At 34.2% G+C, this 23,427-nt stretch overlaps 1 protein-coding gene across 2 annotated transcripts; it reads left to right on the forward strand.

The window, feature by feature from the left end:
- The first annotated feature begins 6,505 nt into the window (after positions 1-6,505).
- Positions 6,506-21,574, forward strand: LOC132561159 (solute carrier family 66 member 2-like). 2 transcript variants are annotated; one of them, XM_060225886.1, is made up of 6 exons: positions 6,506-6,576; positions 8,749-9,093; positions 9,863-9,999; positions 13,020-13,112; positions 17,426-17,642; positions 18,886-21,574. In XM_060225886.1, the coding sequence occupies exons 2-6, from the start codon at positions 8,831-8,833 to the stop codon at positions 19,070-19,072; spliced, it is 897 nt and encodes a 298-aa protein (XP_060081869.1). In that variant the 5' UTR covers positions 6,506-6,576; positions 8,749-8,830; the 3' UTR covers positions 19,073-21,574. The 2 variants fall into 2 exon arrangements, with proteins under 2 accessions (XP_060081869.1, XP_060081870.1); XM_060225887.1 differs by lacking the exon at positions 13,020-13,112.
- Positions 21,575-23,427: the final 1,853 nt, after the last annotated feature.

The raw sequence follows: 23,427 nt of genomic DNA on the forward strand, positions 1-23,427 counted from the left end.
AGTTACCATTGTCATTTTAGCCCCGTATTAAGGACTTGATTACAAACTAACTACAACCGTCGTTGTCCTGTATCAAGATCTCAAATACAAATCAACCACATCCATTACGCCCCGCATCAAGGGCTAACTACAACTGTTATTGTCCCGCATCAGTGGCTAACTACAATTGTGCTTGTCCCGCATCAATGACGAACCACAACTGTTTTCGTTCCGCATCAATGACGAACCACAACTGTTTTCGTTCCGCATCAATGGCTTATTACAACTGTTTTTGTCCCGCATCAAGGACGCTTAAAAAATAACACAGCATCCCCCAACCCCACCAGACCTCTATTAAAAATACATCTTTTCTAAGCAATGACAAGCGCCTGAAGAACAGAACGATGACAAGTCGAAACAAATATATGGGTTACGGCAACAATGACATTTCTCAATCAAGTCAGCTATTAACTGTCCCGGTGTTTATTAATATGTCCCTTGAAAAAAAGGAGTAAAATTTGACACATCAAATAGTTGTGAGGTACCAAATTAAAACTCAGAACATTCAAATTATGAAATTCAAAATAAAAAGGTTGTTTTTCAGATACCGAATTATTAGTTCTGGGGTTAAGTAAAACCTGAGTAATGAAAGACACTTTCGGATACTGTAGGATAAAAGACTTTGGTACAGTAGAGTAAAATCACTTTGGTACAGTAGGGTAAAAACCTTTTGGTACTGTAGGGTAAAAACACTTTGGTACAGTAGAGTAAAAACCCTTTGGTACAGTAGGGTAAAATACTTTGGTACAGTAGGGTAAAAACACTTTGGTACTGTAGGGTAAAAATACCTTGGTACAGTAGGGTAAAAACCCTTGGGTACAGGGTAAAAACACTTTGGTACTGTAGGGTAAAAACTCTTTGGCACAGTAGGGTAAAAACCCTTGGGTACAGTAGGGTAAAAACCCTTTGGTACAGTAGGGTAAAAACCCTTTGATACAGTTGGGTAAAACACTATGGTACAGTAGGGTAAAAACAATTTGGTACAGTAAGGTAAAAACACTTTGGTACAGTAGGGTAAAAACACTTTGGTACAGAAGGGTAAAAGCCCTTTGGTACAGTAAGGTAAAAACACTATGGTACAGTAAGGTAAAAACACTTTGGTACAGAAGGGTAAAAGCCCTTTGGTACAGTAAGGTAAAAACACTATGGTACAGTAAGATAAAACCCTTTGGTACAGTAAGGTAAAAACCCTTTGATACAGTAGGGTAAAAACACTATGGTACAGTAGGGTAAAAATCCTTTGGTACAGTAAGATAAAACCCTTTTGTACAGTAAGGTAAAACCCCTTGATACAGTAGGGTACAAACACTATGGTACAGTAGGGTAAAAATCCTTTGGTACAGTAAGATAAAACCCTTTTGTACAGTAAGGTAAAACCCCTTGATACAGTAGGGTACAAACACTATGGTACAGTAGGGTAAAACCCTTTGATACAGTGAGGTAAAAACCCCTTGATACAGTAAGGTACAAACACTATGGTACAGTAGGGTAAAAATCCTTTGGTACAGTAAGATAAAACCCTTTTGTACAGTAGGGTAAAAACCCTTTGATACAGTGAGATAAAAACCCTTTAGTAGGTAGAGTCAAAACACTTTGGTACAGTAGAGAAAAACCCTTTGGTACAGAAAGGTAAAAACCCTTTGGCACAGTAGATTAAAAACCCTTTGGCAAAGTAAGGGAAAAACCCTTTGGTACAGTAAGATAAAAACCCTTTGGTACAGTAGGGTAAAAACACTTTGGTACAGTAGGGTAAAACCGCATTGGTTAATGTAATCGGATTACCCGTGATCTCTCGGTCATCAAATTACTTCTGGTTACTGAAACAAAACTCAACGAATTACTTAACGTACATTATTACTTCTAAAGCACTGAAATTGAGATATTTCGTGATGTATTCAAATGCTTTATACGGGGAATGTTAAAAAATACCTTCTACGAAATAAAATGAATTACGAAAATTGCAAAAAAGCCAAATATTTACATGGAAACCCTTAGAAAGTATCACTCACATATGAGTGTGTTTCCTGGAAGAATAAAGTCGATGCAAGCCATCTGATTTTAAATCGCAGCTAAATAATGACGCGTTCTCAATCAGAACATAAGAACAGGGACAATAACTATTATGTCGCTAGATATATTATATATATAAACAAGCATCAGACACGGCGAAATATCATTCAGTCCCACGATGAGAATATTTCTGAAATGAGAAAGTCATGGCTGTCATATTAATTTTAATCAATCATGAGTATTAGTAATTAAAAGTTCTGACTTCAAGTAGAGGAAGTAGCGGAGCTGGTCAAAGAACAGAACAAAATGTCATTCCCGCAGGGACCAAGAGAGAGGCGGTGTCAAGGGGACATTGGCAGAAAATGAATAATTATGAAATATGAAAGCATACAATGCATAACTACAACTGAACCGCTGGCCATCGGGAGGATAAGGTATAAATATGGCGAATTTCTGTACCGTTGTGTATCTGATACTTAATTAATTAAATCTCGGTTGACGTTTTGTTGTTGGTTACATAATATTTCGGGGTTTTTCCCCACTTACCTTAACAACTTATACTTATACATTACTGAAAAAAACTGCTAGCATGGCTGTACTAATAAAGCAGTGGTAAAAAGTGTGGGATGTAGTTCAGCATGTTGCTATCAACAGCTACAAGACATTTCAACATCAGGCAACGAGGAACTTAAAGAGCAAAACTGTCGTGACTTTTGAAGTGTCAATATCCGAACTACATGATGGAGAGTGATTACGAACTTCATCTGAGGTTCCGGTCTGCTCATAAGGAAAGTAGCAAACATTCAACAAATAGGCATCTTATGGAAATCCAATTTATCAATTAGGCTGGGGTTCGATTATATTTACCGGGTAATAATAGTGATATTTTCCTTAAACGAAACACATTATGATTATACTTGTGGACATCAAGTCATGACACATTACCTAAGCCTGTGTCACTCCAATGGTAGGAGTCTATACAGAAACAGTCACTACGGATTTTATACCAACAGTATATCGGGTCGTCTATCTTTAGGGTGTGATATTCTTGGATAAGACTTCATTACTCAAGGTCTGATGCTCCATACATACATAATCGGTCTCGTCATGATTAATCATTTTTGTTCATATTTGGCATTTTTCGATTTTCAAAGTTGCGATATAAAATTGACCTTTAACGTTAGAGTGAGATAACACTTATCAGTCTCTAAATGTGTAGTGACATGCAGGTATGACGTAAGTGATCGAACAAGGCGACTCAATGAGTGGTCTTCACGGTGTACTTATAACTAAGACTTTCCTTCTTCCTTAAATCCCTCTCGACTCTACCTCACATTTAGCTTTGGGTTGAGCGTCCGCCATGTTGAGAAAAGCTATCAGTTTTCTCTCAAAGCCATGTCAATTCAGTCTTTAAAAGTGTGTTCCGAGCTCTTTGCTTGTCACTCAGTATTTCATGTGATCCTCCAAAACCCAAATAGCAAGTGGTCGGTATAATGTGTATAAGGGATGCCATGCTACTACGTCCAGGATGTGAAATTGTAATATGATATATTTATAAGAGCGTCCCGAAGTGATCCCTCATCTGTGGGCACGATTTTCAAATGACACGGCTGTTATCCAGACGTCAAACACAGACAAGTTAGTTTGACAGAGACAGGAGGGTAAAGATTGCTTTGGTTTATCTTTACGGAGTATAGTGTACAAAAAGAATGTCCTTTTGGTCTTTTTATTAAACATTGATATAAGACACGGTGGAAAACCTACAGAGTGCCTACCATTGTCAGTAAGGATTGTTAGAAAGTTACCAGTATGATTTGACTGAGTGAGAAACCATGTCACCATTTAAGGATTTCACAAAGATATCATATTTAAATACAAACTCAGAATTAGATACAATATACCCAAATAATGAATTTGACTGAATAATACAGCTGCTTCGTCCTTCTGCGGCTCGTCACTTAGTCTGTAACATACAGCTGCTTCGTCCTTCTGCGGCTCGTCACTTAGTCTGTAGCATACAGCTGTTTCGTCCTTCTAGGACTCGTCACTTAGTCTGTATCATACAGCTGTTTCGTCCTTCTAGGACTCGTCACTTTGTCTGTAACATACAGCTGCTTCGTCCTTCTGCGACTTGTCAGTTAGACTGTATCAAACAGCTGCTTCGTCCTTCTGCGACTCGTAAGTTAGACTTATCATAAAGCTGTTTCGTCCTCCTATTACTCGTCAGTTAGACTGTATCATACAGCTGCTTCGTCCTTCTAGGACTCGTTACTTAGATTGTATCATACAGCTGCTTCGTCCTTCTAGGACTCGTTACTTAGCCTGTTACATACAACCGAGGTAAACCAAAGTAGACCGAAAGGAATGCAGAGGTCGCTAGTATTTGGTGTTTTGTATAAAGGGAGGAATTCTAGCTACCCGTCCGCGACCAAGACAAAATAAAATCTTTGATAGGTAGTCAGAACCGTTCGGACTTTATATACCCTTAACCATAACCTTAACCTTCACTTATCCATTTTATTGACCGTGAATAGACAATTCGTGTCAGATCCTTGTGTATACATATAGGCGATATATTTGTCTTCTCTGTGTTAGATTTTCAACAGCTTAAATCACACGAAGATATGATCACATATAGTTAAATCGGGCCAATCGAAGTGACAGTATATAAGGTCACGTAATATATAGGATAAAACAGTAAGCCACGTACAGTGTACAACATATCATATCATGGTCAGGTAGTAATCAATATAAACAGGATCTCATTTAACAAAGATCCTAATTGCCTTCCGACCACATAATATTATACTACTAACAATTCACAAAAAAGAAATATGTAATTACCATTTCTGCTCGGTTCTGTTTGTTTCTTGTGGCGTCTCAATTATCAAGTGATGACGTTGAAACATTTATTATTAGGATGAAAACTTAGAAAGACTAGTACGGAAATCAGATATATCATACTTAGAAAATCCAAAGTAAAGTCAGTAATGTCGAGCCTTGTGGGGATGTCTATAACAAGCTAGCTTATTTTTTGTCATGGAGCAATGTCGGGCCCTATTTTATTTCAGTGTACATGTTGATGTACAAGATATCAATATAATTGTGATACATAAGGTATCTGATATGTTATATAAGATACATCAATTATTTTCTGTATGGGATATTTTATATAATATATTGAGATATAATGTATTTTATGTAATGTGAAGTCTCGTCTTAGATATGATATACTATATAGGAACTAGACTTTGTTAATCTCAGCATTTTCATAAGATAATCCAATGATTATTTATATAATATAAGAGCTGACTTCCATTGTTTTATGTTATCAATATCATTTCCTTAAGAACCATTACCGAGGATAAGGAATAGTTTCGTCTCTCAATACATTTCTCGAAACTGTCAAGTAGCGTGTTCCTTTCGCCATCGAGTGCATATTCGCAAGCACCCCAAAGGATTCTTGGAGAGAAGTAACTTCATGCCACGAACTCTCATTCTACATGAGATATCCCATATAGAAACGAGATTTCTATTATATTTTATATATTCTATACGATATCTTATATAATGAGATATATTATCTATGATATAGCATACTATGTGTCATTCACTTTAACATATCTCTTTTATACATGTTTGCCCTCCGATTGACATTTGAAGTACTGATCCACCTGTCTTTCGATATAATGCACTATTTTATTTCAGTGCGTGTTACCAGGAAAACAGTGTTTAATGTGGCTTAAAAACAAATCGTTTATACAAATAATGCTTACCACCATCGAATCACAACTTTGTGGAAGTATTTGAAAACAGCTAAAACGCATATCCAGTATCATTACATTGCACCAGATTGGCACTGTGTATATGCTACATAAAATAGCAAATCACATTTAGAAAATCATACAAAAATATCACAAATCCAAGTTGAACTCGCTGCGAAGCACACTCGTCTCCAGCTAATTTTGTGTCTTCCTCCAAACGGGATTGGAAGGGCATATATATTGATTGTTTTTGTATTTTCCATTGATTTAATATATTTAGGTATTTTTAAATCAATATTTATATTCACAAGTATACATGGCCAGCAGTTTGTGTTTCTTTGAAACTGTCCTAAACCAAAAACACAGCACGAGAGACCAAGACCAAATTACTTTCCTGATTATAGTTATATGTATTCATAGTCCTACTTGCAATTCTACAGAGTAGCAAATTAATGTACTCGGAATTGTATATAATTATGTTGAAATGTTTAAATTTTGCGTATTCTTTATATTCGTATGTGTGTGTTGTTGATTATTTACTTTATATTAAATGTAAAATAAAGCATCTTTTTAGATATTTGCTGTTGTTACGATTCAATACATGGGAGACAAATCAACCATGAGTAGAGTAACCTCCCCTAGTTCGGAACTCTTCTTAAACTGTCGACGACTGGAAGATGAATTTAAGCAAATAGACGAACACACACCGGCAGATAACAACAGTGGGATATTCTGTTCCAGAATCGTACTCATGAAGGCTAAGGTATAGCCAAAATCATTACATCAAAGCCAATTTTGCATCACAAATTGATATCCATCTAACTTGTTCATGAAAGTTTTGATTTGGGACGTTGATTCTCCAAGTCTGCTCACAGATTGTCTTCGAAGCTTAACTAATTGAATTTACCATATGATAGCTTTGGATTGTAGCATTTGCAGAGAATAGATACAAAATGACATAACCAGACTATGTTTAGCGACAAATGTGTTATAATGGACTCTAACCTAAATACCAATGTGGATACTGGAACTTTATGTTTGCACATAAACAGTAAGTTCCTTGTTGTAAACGTTTGCAGACAAACGTGATTGACGTATTACGCAACTCATACGGCATATAGGTAGTCAGTAGTGCAGCATGTTTCTTCGTGTATCACATGTGCACCGTAGTAACAAAACGCTATACTAAAACAAACGGTTAATTAACATTTGTATTTCCTGGAGTAAAACCTAGATATTTTCTAAAGTTAAGAATAATTTAAAAGAATGTCATCTGTATAATATACATAATTTGAAATCTGATATGTGACTTTATGAGTTATGAAAATTACATACTGTATACATAATATATCACTGTATATCAGACATAAATATCATCACTTTTTGATAATAATGGACATCTAACATGAGTTATTTAAAAGGTACATAAAGTATACAATATGGTACATATAGGAAGAAATCCATATCATGTTATACATTTATTTTTTTTCCAAAGAATTTTTAAAACAATACATTAAATATAAACAAAACTAATTTCACTCAACATACAATTACAATTCTTTCATTTAAAAAAAAATTTTTTTTTTAGAAAAAATAGATATCTTAAATAGGGAGTAAGAACATGAAGATGTTGCATTGGAAGATCAAAGGAAAAAAGGAGAGATATAGATGGTAGAAAAAATAAAGTTTATTTGTAATTGAGAACAGATTGAAAGAGTAAGACAAAAATACAAAAACAAACTAAAGACATTCCAAGTTGGGCAACCATATAAAAGAAAAGCGAGGGTAAGGCTTTCCCAGTAAAGATATGAATGGTGTTTGTACTCTTTTTTTTAAAAATCGTTCGCATTGGAAAGCCCAGAGCGACATTTTAAAAATTCTAAGTGTTGATGAGTCCCATTAATTATGAAAACTTGCACATTTCTATATATGGATGAGTCCCACAGGAAAAGCATAAGTCCAAAACTCAAATATCTGTGTCCAAAATCACTATTATGTATTGTTAAGAGGTTTCTATTTATGGTAACTTATTTTATGTAGATGTGGAATTGTTCATATATGTAGATTGGACACCTGAAACTAATGTTAGATACTGAAAATTTCCAAGTACACGAACTTCAAAGTAAAATACTAACAAAAACATCAACAAATAAAGTACAGACTACAGTAAATTAGAACTACATGTATTCGTCATATCATTGCTTAACCTTATAATGTAGAGGCTGTACTTAATTAAGAGGTGGAGATGATCACATTTTTTCTCTAAATAAAGCTGAGAAATAGATTAATTATTGATCATGTGAATTTGGTGACCTGTTTGATCATACATGTATGAACTGTTTTTAACATAAAAAGCCTGCAGGTTTTGAAGTTTTGGGTATCTTTGTGTCCGAGATCCCAAACAATTTTACATAGATGATGTAGTAAGGTGTCATGTGGACTTGTGGTCCTTAGCAGATTGACTTCAATATCATTATTAGAAAGGTGATAGACACATCTCATTGAAAACTGTCGAGATGCACAACATTCACATTCTGAATGTAAAATATTGTATATCAAGCTGCAAAACAATAAAAATCTGAATTTTGAATGCTGTAAAAGCTTCAAATAAGTTATAATATGTTTCATCTCTGAAAACATTTCAGCAGCATATCAAAATGCCGGAAATCAGCATGTATCTTGCTAATTGTTATTCAGTATTGTATGTCAAGCTACGCAACAATCAAATTCTGAATTTTGAATATTATAAAATGTTCAAATTCATTATACATATACACTCTTTGTAATTGTTATGTTTCATCTCTGAAAACAGTTCAACATTATATTTGATTGCCACTAAATTATAAGCTAAAACATGTTTCTAGATGATTGTTATTCACTGATATAAGTTACTTGTTTTGTAACAAGGTATTAGATTGTGCTTTTTTCTTTACAGATTTTGCAAGAATGACAAATTACTTGAAAGGGTGACAACAATATCTACACTGTTACTATAGGAAGGCCAGGATTTGAGGGATATGATATCATCATCAGACTCCCCTGTAGCTGCTCAACTTGAGGCGATGTTAGCTGATGTGCCAAATCATCTGTCAGGAATGTTACCTGAGTTATCAGTTATGGGTATTATCAACTGGGGGGCGGCAGCTGCCATGGTGTTTGGTGGAGTGGTGCCGTTTATTCCACAATACCGAGATATCAGGAGAAGTGGTAACACAGAGGGGTTCTCCACATTTGTCTGTCTCACCTTGCTTATAGCCAATATACTCAGGATCATGTTCTGGTTTGTATCACATTTCAATTTATGAAAATTTCAAGTGTATTTTAATGCCCTCTAAGACTAAATTTTGAATTTACCTTTGTCAGATTTGCTAAATATAAATACACAATATTTCTGTTTTATGTTGTGGGGATTCATATTATAGAATGTATTGAAGAACATTTATGAACAAGAACTCAAATTGTTCTGAATATTCTTGTTCATTTAATGATAATTTGACACATTGTTTTAGTGCAAAATAATGATATATGAGAATTTACATGCAGACTGTATTCAGTATGTTCACTGCCTTGCATCATTAAGAATAGAGTACAAGTTTTGATATGTAGCTTTATCCTACAATATTTTGGGCCTATCTCATACAAGTTTCACTGAAGCATTCAGCTTACAACTGCCTAAACTTTATACAGAAATGTGGTCCTTTTTAAGTTTGTTGAGTTTTGACCCCCAAGGTTCACAAAAGGTTGACATTTAGGAACACAATACAGTAGTTTTTGTCCTCCTTAGGTATTGAATAGGTTAATATTCTAAAACATCATTTTCAATTATAATCCAGAAGCAAAAAACAACATGCTTGAAATTGCATGTGTGCTGTATTTCTGTGACTAGAAATGAGACTTTGACAAACAAATTATAGCAAAATGGAGAAATATAGACAGTTTAGTTGTTTATAATTGGAAAACAAAATAACAATGAAGTTCCAAATATAGATGAGAAGGAAATCTTGTATTTAAATTTGTTTCATAATTTTCATGAATATCTTTACTTTTAGGTTTGGAAAGCACTTTGAGTTACCACTTCTTGCTCAAAGTATCATAATGGTGTTTACAATGTTGATGATGGTTAAGCTGTGTGTACAGATGAAAAACAAATCAGAAATAGTGGCATCAAAACCACACAAATTCACTGGTAAGGATTTCTAACACCATGCATCTGTCTATAACATTGAGCACTCTTATTTCAGTTATACTCTATATATCATTAATACTACTAAAGGGTAGAATTTTCATTCTGGAATATACATAGTACTTCTGAGATATTTTGTAAAATTCTACTAGATATGCTATTTTGGTGGATGGGTCATATCTCTCAGGTCATATATACTGGCACTCTGAACTACTGCAGCACACACTACGATCACACATGTTTTCTATTGAGATTTTCTACTTATTGACATATTCTAGCATTTTGTGTAGCAAAAACACTTGCTTTTACTATCATTTAATCTTCATCTATCCTCCGTAAACTTTCAAAATGTTTATGATGTGACATTTATAATATTTATTCTTTATATGAAACAAAAATCTCTGTTTTGTTTACCTGTATTACAGATATAGTGTGGTTATAGTAGTATTACTTTGAGGTACAATATACATTGAAGTGTTTAAACTCTAAATGTGTATTAAAGTGCACTGTTAACTTGTCTTTTGTACAATCTTAGACAGAAAAATTTATTAGTGTCATTTAACTACTGGACACATTGATATGAGGAAATTTTTTTTTTCTTTTCATGAGTCTTTTGAATGTAAATAATACTTTAATGTAATATGGATTATTTTATAAAAATATATGAGATGATAGTTTTGGTGCTGGTGAGTAGTGCTAAGTCTAGTCCAAATTATTCTGATGTTCTCACAACTTTTATGTATCAACTTGGATTGATGAACATTAGAACTTTGTCGCTGTAAAAGATTGAGGGAAATAAGCAGAACATGCACATGTTGGCATTGATTTGATAACTTTTGAATGAAATCATCATTTTTACATGCGTATTGCACATGAATCAAATGGTCATTTCTTCATCTACAAGCTGATACCAATGTCATATTCTAATGTTCAGTGAAAACATTTATATAGATTCTTTTTGTTAATGAACACATATTTTGATGGAAATTAGGGCAGGAAGTCAACCATGTGACTTAACAAGATTCTACTATACTCAAGGTATTTCCCACATAGCTATGATGTGTATCATTACTGAAATAAGCTAGACAAGTATAAACACACACTTCCAGCTTTATTTAACTTATGAAAAGGAATGGTCCAAGGCAACATTTGTTGTTCTTAAATTGTAAGTGGATTATTTCCTAGTCATAGTCTTCATATAGGGCTCCATCCTCTGTAATTGTTTACAGCATTGTCTGAACGTTTACACATGCGCAAGAAGTGGTGAGGCTATGGGCAAGTGACTAGAGGAGGCATGGCTAACACAAACAAAAGCTTAAATAGATTGAGGCTGGGAAAATGTACATTTTGTGAGTGTATTGGTATTAAGAGACATGTCCCATTTGAAGATATAGTAGATAAGGTACAGACCTTTCGATCCGTGTGCAAAATGTTTGTGAAAATGGCAATTTCTTTCCACAATTATCATTTGAATGCCAACCCATTTGAGTGCTGCTTATTTTCCTTACTTTTTATAGGGATGGAATTCTGACATTCATAGACTCCAAGCTGGTGTATAAAAGTACTTCATGGAATTGTGCCAGGTTTCTGTCCTTAATTGGTTTTTAGTGAGTTTGAATCCAGGTGTTAATTGTCACAATATTTCATTTTCTCTGTAAATGAAGAAGTACTGTACCAGGTGTTTAATTAGTATCAGGAGATAAGTTGTAAGAGCTTATTGCCAAAAAAAAACCCCAAAAAATGAAGCCTCTCAATATTTAGGCATAAGCCCATGTAGTGTGCATCTTCATGATTGATAATAGTTTATGGTATATATGATGGGAGTGTTTCCCATCCCTGAAATTCATATATCTATATTATTTCATTGTAAATGTCAATAATGTAGTTATGAAGATGCCCAATACTTCAGTATGAGTGTTGTGGTTAAGATAGCAAAATATATCACTTTTTTTGTACTATGATTACATTGATGATTGATGTATGAATGGATGTGTTAGTGGTATTGGAACTTTTGCTTGCACGGTTCTGGAGGAGGTTATTAGATTTTTGGATGTCTGAAATTCTACATCAGCTCTAGTTGATCAAAATGTCAATGATTATTTAACTTTGGATAAAAAAGTAAACAAACCAATTAATCACCTATCAGAATCAGGTAGACATTGTCTTTGGTTGTGGTTGAGACAGGTAAATTGTGTTCTATAAGAAAATCTGACTTTGTCTTCCAATATGAGTTTTCTACTGTTCTGTTGTACTTCCTATTTGCTGTTTCCTTCCTGTATGATATTTACTATTTCCTGTTTGTTGTATTGTATATCAGGTCATTGAATATGGTGTTTTAATATATTTACACCTTGTATATGGTATTTACAGTTTTGTATCTACAGGTATTTAATGTCTTTTTATTGTTTTCATGTATAAACTTTTAACTTGTACCTGAAAGATATTTACGTGAAGGTATACTAGTAATGGTATTCAAAATTGTTTTCTTTTTCTCACATGTTTAATTTGAATACTTCTGCTAATAATAGCTTTAACTATGAATATCAAAATAAGCCGAGGACAGATATGAAGTGATATTTTTGGAATCAACAGCAAGGTTTACTAAAAACTTCACTGTTATTTTTTTTTTTAATTTTTTTTGTGAAAATGAAGCATGCAGTCATGTTTACTTTGTTGTCAAAATGTAAACTGTTAATGTACATGAGACTGAAGTTGAAATAATGTCATTGCAACCTCCAAGAGCTCTCTGTCAGCATCAAAATGTTGGAAGTTTTTTGCAAGGGAAAATTTATAACATAACAGAGGAAGATAAAGACATCAATGTGTACTTGCTTAATTATCATTTTCTAAAGTGGCTCTAGACTGTGACAATTAATCAGTCCCACATCGCCAGCAAACTAATATTTTTCACTGATAATGGCATTTCCACCTGTAATCTTTTAACTACCTCATCAGCACACTATTAATAACATACATCCCCTTTTAACTCATTGTCAGTCTGTTGTTTGCTATGTTCGTGACAGATTCTCAGAATCATCTTCACCAAAATGGCGACACAGATACCTCCCGGTCATACCCCAACTTGGGGAAGACTGTTGGCAGGTCTACCTTTCTTGGTATGTAGCCAATAGTTTTTTATCATCCATCTTTTATATGCACTGACTGTAACCTCCATCTTTCTGCTTCTTAATACAAACACAGTTAGTTTTTGGCACTGTGAGAGAGATGATTGTTTTTAAGTGTTGACCTGTTTTAAGTTGATGGGAGTTTTGTTTCCTAATATTTCATATTTTTTACAGCCTTGATATTGTATAGGTAGATGCAATAATTTATTTGTCGTAAATTCAATTTCATATCATTACTAATTTGTTGACTTTGAGATGAAACCTGTTTCAACTTTGAGAGCCAATATTAACCTCACACAAAATGATCACTAAATATTGTTCTATCTGAGTTGTAAGTTAATTCTGGAAAAGTAAAGTAATGGATTTGGTATGAAATTTTCACTTGCTGAGCTACATTTTGTAGCTTTGATATAAATTCAAACCTACCATGACACTGAAATACACTGACTGAACACTGCTAACTTATATTTCCATACATAAAATAACTGGTATATGACAAGTAAAAAAATGTTTATTGAGAAGTCTATAAAACGGTATTATAAAACATGTGTTTAACTGATATTTAGATATACCAGGCATTTTTTTAAGCATCTTAATTTGGGTTAAAATAAGGTTTTATTGAGTCCTGACTCAAAGGAAAGTAAGAATATGTCCAAACATACTCAATGTTAGTTATAATTGAGTCATGACTTCGGGTAAGATATGATTGAGTCCTGTTTAGGATGACGCATTATAATTGAGTTCCGAAGGGTAAAATATGATTGAGTCCTGTTTAGGATGAGACATTATAATTGAGTTCTGAAGGGTAAGATATGATTGAATCCTGTTTAGGATGAGACATTATAATTGAGTTCTGAAGGGTAAGATATGATTGAATCCAGTTTAGGATGAGACATTATAATTGAGTTCTGAAGGGTAAGATATGATTGAATCCAGTTTAGGATGAGACATTATAATTGAGTTCTGAAGGGTAAGATATGATTGAATCCAGTTTAGGATGAGACATTATAATTGAGTTCTGAAGGGTAGGATATGATTGAGTCCTGTTTAGGATGAGACATTATAATTGAGTTCTGAAGGGTAGGATATGATTGAGTCCTGTTTAGGATGAGGCATTATAATTGAGTTCTGACTATGGGTAGGACATAATTGAGTCCTGATTTCAGCTACGGTAGGGTATCGTGACATCCTCACGTATAATAAAATATGGTTGAGGTATGACTAAATTTAGATATGATATACTTGCGTTCTGATCCACAGGTTTGATTGTGCTGACGTGGGCTGAGCTATAATTGTCTTGAGCCCTGACTCAAAATGAGATTTGATTGCGTCTTTATCAAGTACTGACTCAGACTGAGTTATGATTTTGATGAGTCTCTACTTGGTCTGAGATATAATTGTGTTGAAGCCTGACTCAGATTTAGATATGACTGTGATGAGTCCTGACTTGGTCTGAGATATAATTGTGTTGAACCCTGACTCAGACTTAGATATGACTGTGATGAGTCCTGACTTGGTCTGAGATATAATTGTGTTGAACCCTGACTCAGACTTAGATATGACTGTGATGTGTCCTGACTTGGTCTGAGATATAATTGTGTTGAACCCTGACTCAGACTTAGATATGACTGTGATGAGTCCTGACTTGGTCTGAGATATAATTGTGTTGAACCCTGATATAGATATGACTGTGATGTTTCCTGACTTGGTCTGAGATATAATTGTGTTGAACCCTGACTCAGACTTAGATATGACTGTGATGTTTCCTGACTTGGTCTGAGATATAATTGTGTTAAATCCTGACTCAGACTTAGATATGGCTGTGATAGGCCTGACTTTTTTTGAGACATGTTTGTGTTGAATCCTGACTCAGATTTAAATATGATTGTGTTGAGTCCCGACCAAGATTGAGGTTTGAATTAGTTCTGACTCATACTTTGTTATGATTGAGTCCAAGTTCAGTCTGAGATATAACTGAGTCTTGACTCAGGCTAAGTTTTGATCAATTTGAATCCTGACTTGGGTTGATAAGTCCTGATTCAGGCGGCGATATGATTGTGTTGACTCTTGACTCAGTCAACTGAGGTATGATTGAGTCCTGACTGACAGAGATTGTGATGAGTTGTGACTGCCTGTTACACAGATCCCTTTCCTGAAGACTCCTTAGTAGTGCTAGTGTTAACTCATCAACATTACTAAATATTGATGTTGTGTTTTTCAGCTTGGTGTTGTTTATTTTAAGTTTTTCTGTAATTTTATTTTCTTTTGTCTTATTTTGTAGATGCCACTTTTTTAAAAACCTAATCTAATCTAAGCAGTCTTGGGTATTTTATTGGGCATCAGGGTAGTAAAATTAATTTTATTTTGTATACAGTGTATATTGAAACATTAATTGTAGACCTAATGTTGAGAAATAGTTCAACCTGTAAAAAAAATAAATTCAAATGACATTTATAGGTATTTTCTGATTCACATTTTGAATTCAAAGTTGGTAAATAGTCCCGAGGTGATTCTGACCACGTGTTATTATTTCTACAGTCTGTCCCTATATTTGAAACCCAATATGGCTACAATCTCAAAAAACACATTTTTAGCTTCTTCCACTGATTCCACTGAGCTGAAACTTTGTGGCAATGGAAAAGAATCAAACATAGAGAGTTTTTATTTTATCCCCTGCAAACTTTGACCGAGCTGTTTTGTATCATGATCCTACAATCATGGTTTTCAGGAACAAACCTGCTTTAAACTTCACATAAAGTTCAACTAGCAGAATTCAGATGCAACTTGTCTGAAATGATCCTCTGGTGTTCAGACCAAGTATTGTTTGTTTCTTTGGTAGGTCTGATATCTAATATGGCTGCCGATTGCAGTATTTAGATGTCCATACAGTTTGATGACCATTAAGACCCATGGGTCTCTTGCCTTTTTGTGATGACGAAATGTGTCAGAGATTTAATATCCAGTACATTACTCAGTAACAGTTGTAGATAACATTAGATAAAAAGCAACACATTGGAAAATTCTAGCTGCTATTTTGATGCATGGGAGTGCATACCTATTTGGTACCGATATATTGCACGAAAAACATGTTTTCTGAAAGAGAATTTTGGCAAAGTTAATATGATATAAATACATGCCAAAGTGTGATACCCAGAATTCCTTAGATTTCAGAATGTTCCCAGTTTACTACATGTACTTTGAATGGTTTAATGAGATATCTGTCCATGATATATATTTTTGTCTGTGCAGTCATTGATTCAGACGTTAGAATCCTTCTGTTATCCATATTCATAACAACTTGTAAACAGGTAACAGAAACCAGGTCCTTGCATGATAAGTTATGTTGATATTTTAGCATGATGTTTTACAGAAACTGAATTTACATATGTACACCTGCCACCAATCCAAGCATGAACCCCAGATGACATTGGTTGTGTTTTGTGATGGATTCATCTGTGTTGTTATATCGTTTTACCTTGTTTGTCAATTACAACAGCTTTCAAGTACATGAGCTTTATCTTTTAGATAATACTGATACACTCTTCATTGTAACATAAAAAAAAACCAAACAAAACAGATGATATTTTTTCAACAGCATGTTAATATTATCTCATTTAACAAAAAGCTCAAAAATTTGAAACCCATTCCTCTTCGTCTTGGACAAAGCTATTCTTAAACAAGGTCAATAGATGTGTGTGGCTTGTTAAAATGTTTGTGAAACATTAAAGTTAATACAGTGCAGAGCTTAATCATATTTATCAAGAAGTTAGTATGCAGTGATATTATTTAAGGTGCATGTAGAAATGCATGTGAAAACCAGAGATGCAAGTTTTCTCATAATAAGCATTCATAGAAATAATAATAATGATTATAAATCTTGTGATGTTACAGAGGTCACATGGTAAATAGGTTTATTTCAGTCAAGTTTGAAATTTTGAATTAATGAACATTAGATGACAAGTGCTGTCATTCAAAGTTTTGTCATACACAATGAACTGCTTCCTTGTTTTAGAGAAATAATGTACATTGTACATATACAAGAAAGTTTTAATAATTGAAAGCAAAACTTAGAGATAAGATTGTAAAAAAGATAATACAAGCTTATTAAAATATGAAATAAATGCAAAAGATGCATGTTATTTCAATATTATTTATTAACTGATGTTTAATGAATATTTCACTTAATTTCTTATATGATTATGCTGACCTACATATCAAAACCAGTTTATGATTGGTGTAAACTATACTTACAACCTGTCCGCTGCTTAATGATCATAATTAAATAATGATTTTATGTTTTGTAGATTTTGACCGTGGTCACTTTTGGCAGTGGACAGATTTCAAGAGTTACATCCAGTTTATCTCACTGTTTACTGCTGTAATGGCACTGCTGACCTTTCTTCTCCTAAACAACATTATCTATGTAGAACTTATAGGATTTTTAGCTGTGTTCGCAGAAGCCTTATTAGGAGCACCACAGTTTTACAGGAATTTCAAAAACAAGTCCACACAAGGAATGAGGTAGGTCTATAAAAAATCTCAGGTAAGATCATAGTGTCAAGGCCTAGATCACTTTTGTTGATATCAAATTTAAGAAATTGTGCCAATGTCAAGGTCAATGCCACTTCTGCTATTTACAGATCAATAATCATCAACCAATTTAGTGGTTTTGCTCCAAGTGACTTTTTTGTAGATTATAGCAGAAAAAAATGATAGATCGTTGAAACACTGAAGGTCACTTGACAAATATGAAAGATTTTGATAAAGCTTATTACAGAATTAGGAATAGAATTTTCTTGAGTAGATTTGATGCCTATATCTATAGGAGTTATTTCCCTTGTTTCAGCACACATGTTCAATAATTTTTGTTTTAAAGAATCCCCCCATATCCCAAAATTCCGTATGACATCTTTTATTTTGTTTGCATATAATTTGGTCATCAAAGTATTTAATCTGTTGTAAATTCCTGATGTTGATAGATTTGTCAGTAACAGCAAAAATACTTTCAAACAAGTGGCATGCCCTTTTGAATATTGGAAAGGATCGAGGAAAGGACTTATATTTCTTTTAAGAAAATGTTAAATATTTTTAATAAAAGCAAATGAATTCTAATATGTACTTTAGAAAGTTCTGATCTTGTTAATTTTCTGATTATCTTGAGATTTTATCACCTTATCTTCCCCTGGTAATAAAGTAGATACGATATTGAGATTTTATCACCTTATCTTCCCCTGGTAATAAAGTAGATACGATATTGAGATTTTATCACCTTATCTTCCCCTGGTAATAAAGTAGATACGATATTGAGATTTTATCACCTTATCTTCCCCTGGTAATAAAGTAGATACGATATTGAGATTTTATCACCTTATCTTCCCCTGGTAATAAAGTAGATACGATATTGAGATTTTATCACCTTATCTTCCCCTGGTAATAAAGTAGATACGATATTGAGATTTTATCAACAAATTTTGATAAGATTTCACACAGTCATCAAGAACTATAATATCTTGGATGAGTTCAAGTTTCCTCGTTGAAGGGTCAAGGTCACTTACCAGCTACAATTTTTAGAACTCCTTGTCGGCATTCTAGTGGTTTCATTTCTTGAGGGATTTTGATTATCTTCAGGCCATCTTTTTCCGTTCATCAGTAAGGGTTGAACAAGAATTTCTAATATTAGTCTTGATGTTTTGATCATTATGTATTGTATCACAAGAACGTGATTTAACTGGAATTAACACATTTATTCTCATTGTTTTTTCAGTAAGAAGATGGTAGGGTTCTGGACTTGTGGAGACATATTTAAGACTGGCTACTTTATTCTACGAGAGGCACCACCCCAGTTTTGGATATGTGGCATGCTACAAGTGTCTATAGATATTTCTATATTTGTACAGGTATTTCTGTACAGGAACCTGCCATCTCGTGCCCCTAAATTCTACAGTAGTTAATTTATACAGCATATAGTATTAAATTCTTCATGACCCTTAGGTCACTATTGTTTAATTACAATGTCTTTAACTAAATATACAATGATATATATATATATACATGTGTGGTATGTATTGGGGTTGATTATTACTCTGACTTAGCTCTTAATTGAATATTAAATTTGTTATTCCTTTCAGGAATTATGTGCTTCTTACTCCACTCCATCTATAAATAACTCTCAGCAATGCCTACACTGTAAACACGAAACACAATATTAATTTACATGTTTTTCTTATTTTTCGCTGTACAAAAATATGTGTCGAGTGAAACATCCTGCCAACATTTTTGTTTAGTGATTACAGGCAGGCTACTGGTGGTTGTATTATTACAAAGCACATTTTGTTTATTTTCAATCAAATGTTAATTTTTCATTACTCCACATATCTTTATTTAACAAAAGTTTACTTTAGAACTTGATACATAAATGCCATGTTAGATGACAAAAGATTGAAAATTTTGAAGATTAAACCAGATATGAATGCCTATATAAACAACCTTATTATGTGTCATAAAATAATAACGTCAGCATATATAAACAGGGTGTTTTTCCTCTCAATCTCATCTGTTGAAAGAATAATAGACGTAAAACCTTTTAAATAAATAAAACTCCTATTGTCTCTCATTGTTAAAACATTCTACATATGTGATGTCATAATTAATTAATGCTTGGAAGTAATACTTAAATATTACATGACTACATTTATTGTATGCCATGGTGGTCATGTAACAAAAGCATAAGTGAGAGCTGCAAATCATACAACATAAATATGATTAATGTTGAAAAGTTTTTCAGGAATTTTTTTTTCTATGAGTACTGGATCATCAGTATCAAGAGGTGTTCATTATTAGATAACTGAGGTATTGATATGAGTATTTAACAATATTTTGCATATTTATGAGGCCCAAAAGGGATTAAATTTCTGTTTTGGAGTTTTTGGTGGTAAAAAGTGTAACTGGATTGTAAAAGTCAGGAGATAGTTAATTATTAGTTCAAGCAGTAATATGAATGTCATCAACAGGCAAGCTATGATTTTCTCAAACAACTCTTGTGTTTTTAAATCTATTACTGGTGGTGTAGCTAGTCACTGAAACCTTTCTATCTCTAGTATATAATTCTAGTCATTTTGTTTCATTTTGTGGTAAGAGTTGTAGAAAAATTCAATGTTATGAAGATAAACGGTTTAATGATGATTCACAACAATACTAAACTAACTTATACAACACTTCTTGCCTGTGCCTATAGGTTTAAAATTCATATGTTTATCATTACAGTAGAATCTAAAGAAAAAATGGAAGATGGTTATGGATTTTGTTACAATTCACTTGTTGAAGTAAAACATTGATATGTATTGTGATGTGCAATATGTTACAAAATGTAAGGTACACCACTTGTGTGATGTGGAGACCACAAGGCCTAATAGTTGTGATATGTCTGACTGTGTGCACAGTAAGGTATTGAGGGAGTGGATGTCATTGCGTAAAAGAAGTAATACATAAGTGAGTATTCATAACAAATGATGTGCCTGAAAGGCTGTGTTTGTAATATTATGGATCACAGAAATAGGGGAGATAACTCAACATATACTACTGTTAACTTACCATAGCTGTATTGAAGATTCCAACATTCCCCCAATTTTTTTAACTTTTATACATTATTTAAGGATATCACACAAATCAGAAATGTATTTTAAAGCAATCAGCTTATAAATTGAATTAATAGTACATGAAATGCATTCCAGTGTTGAATTAAGGACACCCCATTTTCTATTGCTTCTGTGACCTGTGGAATGTTTGCAAGGGCACCCATTTTATATTCTTTTGTATTTTTAGATAACATTGTAATTTAGTTCCAATTTTTGTCATTACTGTGGTGAGAGACACTTTGAACACACTTTCCTGTATAAGAAAGGAAATCTGATGTGATGAATGTTACAGTTTGTGAATTAATGGATTTTTTTATCAATGTGGGGATTGGTTTGTTTGCCTGGTTTATTTCCCCTTGAACATCCAGTCATTTATAGGCAGGATCTCATTGTAGAAAGGTGGTGGCCATCACACTTAACAACATGTGACCAACATAAAGGGGGCACATTACATGCTGTCCACATAATTGGAGAGAGATGTCAAGGACAAGAACACAACCAGGTCATAATTGTTAGTGATCTTCGCTCTCTGAAGCAACCCCTCTCACCCCTAATGAGTAGGGACCATCAGACTTTACACATTGATCTTTACCTTAGGTTGAAGCAACCCCTCTCACCCCTAATGAGTAGGGACCATCAAACTTCACACATTGATCTTCACCTTAGGTTGAAGCAACCCCTCTCACCTCTAATACATAGGGACTATCAAACTTCACACATTGATTTCCACCTTAGGTTGAAGCAACCCCTCTCACCCCTAATGAGTAGGGACCATCAAACTTCACACATTGATCTTCACCTTAGGTTGAAGGAACCCCTCTCACCTCTCATAGGGACCAAACTTCACACATTGATTTCCATGAAGCAACCCCTCTCACCCCTAATGAGTAGGGACCATCAAACTTCACACATTGATCTTCACCTTAGGTTGAAGGAACCCCTCTCACCCCTAATGAGTAGGGACCATCAAACTTCACACATTGATCTTCACCTTAGGTTGAAGCAACCCCTCTCACCCCTAATAAGTAGGGACCATCAAACTTCACACATTGATCTTCACCTTAGGTTGAAGCAACCCCTCTTACCCCTAATAAGTAGGGACCATCAAACTTCACACATTGATCTCCACCTCAGGTTGTAGCAACCCCTCCCACCCCTAATGAGTAGGGACCATCAAACTTCACACATTGATCTCCACCTCAGGTTGTAGCAACCCCTCCCACCCCTAATGAGTAGGGACCATCAAACTTCACACATTGATCTTCACCTTAGGTTGAAGCAACCCCTCTCACCCCTAATGAGTAGGGACCATCAAACTTCACACATTGATCTCCACCTTAGGTTGAAGCAACCCCTCTTACCCCTAATAAGTAGGGACCATCAAACTTCACACATTGATCTCCACCTTAGGTTGAAGCAACTCCTCTCACCCCTAATGAGTAGGGACCATCAAACTTCACACATTGATCTTCACCTTAGGTTGTAGTTTGTAGTATACTCTATCAGTTGAGCTATCACTTCCCTGTGGTGTTACTTTGTTTACTTCAGTCGTTACAGAGTTTTCCAGATATCAAACAAATGCCCAGAATAATTTATTTGTAAGTGTCTTTGGTGTCTTTTTACTGGTGCATAGAAACAAAAAGATCTGGAGGCATTGTTGTGAAGATGGTTATGGTCTCTCTTATTTGTAAGTCCTGTGTTCACTCAAATATATCTTGTATTGCTTTGCTCAAATATCTTTGTAATATATCTGTTGTATTTTAGGCTTTAGATCCTCAGCCCTTTCTTCAAAACCTTTATTTGTTCGATTATTGATTCTAAATATATCTCTAATGCATTTGTACACTTTTTTCTATATGGTAATAGGGGTTTTGTTTTGGCTGTAAATAATAATTTGAACTTATTTATTTATCATACTGGGTGTAAGGCATATGAGAAACTGTTATGGTAATGACTGTACATACATACATTTCATTGGTGGAGTTACTGAAGTGTAAGGATATCCTTTGTCACAACTATTAAGATGGTAATTTATCCCAGCATAACATTGGATTTAAGTTGATTAATGGAGAAGTATATACTGTATAGTTATGCAGAGTGGAGGTATAGTGTTATTCTTTGCCATTTTATAGAGAACCTATGTAGTTACATGTGTCTGTCCTGTCCTCTCACATTCCAAGTCACTCTCATCTCTTTACTGTCCTCTCACATTCCAAGTCATCCTCATCTCTGTATCATTTTCATTTCTTCAGGAATTTTGATAAAGCTATACTTATTCAAATTCAACATCACCTCATACAAGTTTGAGTTTCAGGGCTGTAAGGTCTAGGCTACAGTTGCGACTAATTTGGTACCTCTCACTCATATACATATGTTGAATAGACTTGGTGAGTTAGTTCAACAGGCCCATAGGATATGACTGAAGGAATTTTATCTGATGTTGGTCAGAAGCATCCTTGGGGGAACTTGAACAAAGTTTGTATAAATGGTGGGTCTAGACCTCCTGAGGCCTGAGGGGCAGAGCCCAAAATGAGGAAATATGGCAAATTCTTCAAAATCCTTTGTCCCAATTTTTGGGTCTCAACACACTTGGATGTTAGGGATGGGGCCTAACTGGGGAATTGGATGTTAGGGATGGGGCCTAACTGGGGAATTGGATGTTAGGGATGGGG

The sequence above is a fragment of the Ylistrum balloti genome, unplaced genomic scaffold (genome assembly GCF_031769215.1).
Source record: "Ylistrum balloti isolate Yb309-2 unplaced genomic scaffold, AGI_CSIRO_Ybal_v1 Utg371158, whole genome shotgun sequence".
In the NCBI taxonomy this organism is placed as follows: domain Eukaryota; kingdom Metazoa; phylum Mollusca; class Bivalvia; order Pectinida; family Pectinidae; genus Ylistrum; species Ylistrum balloti.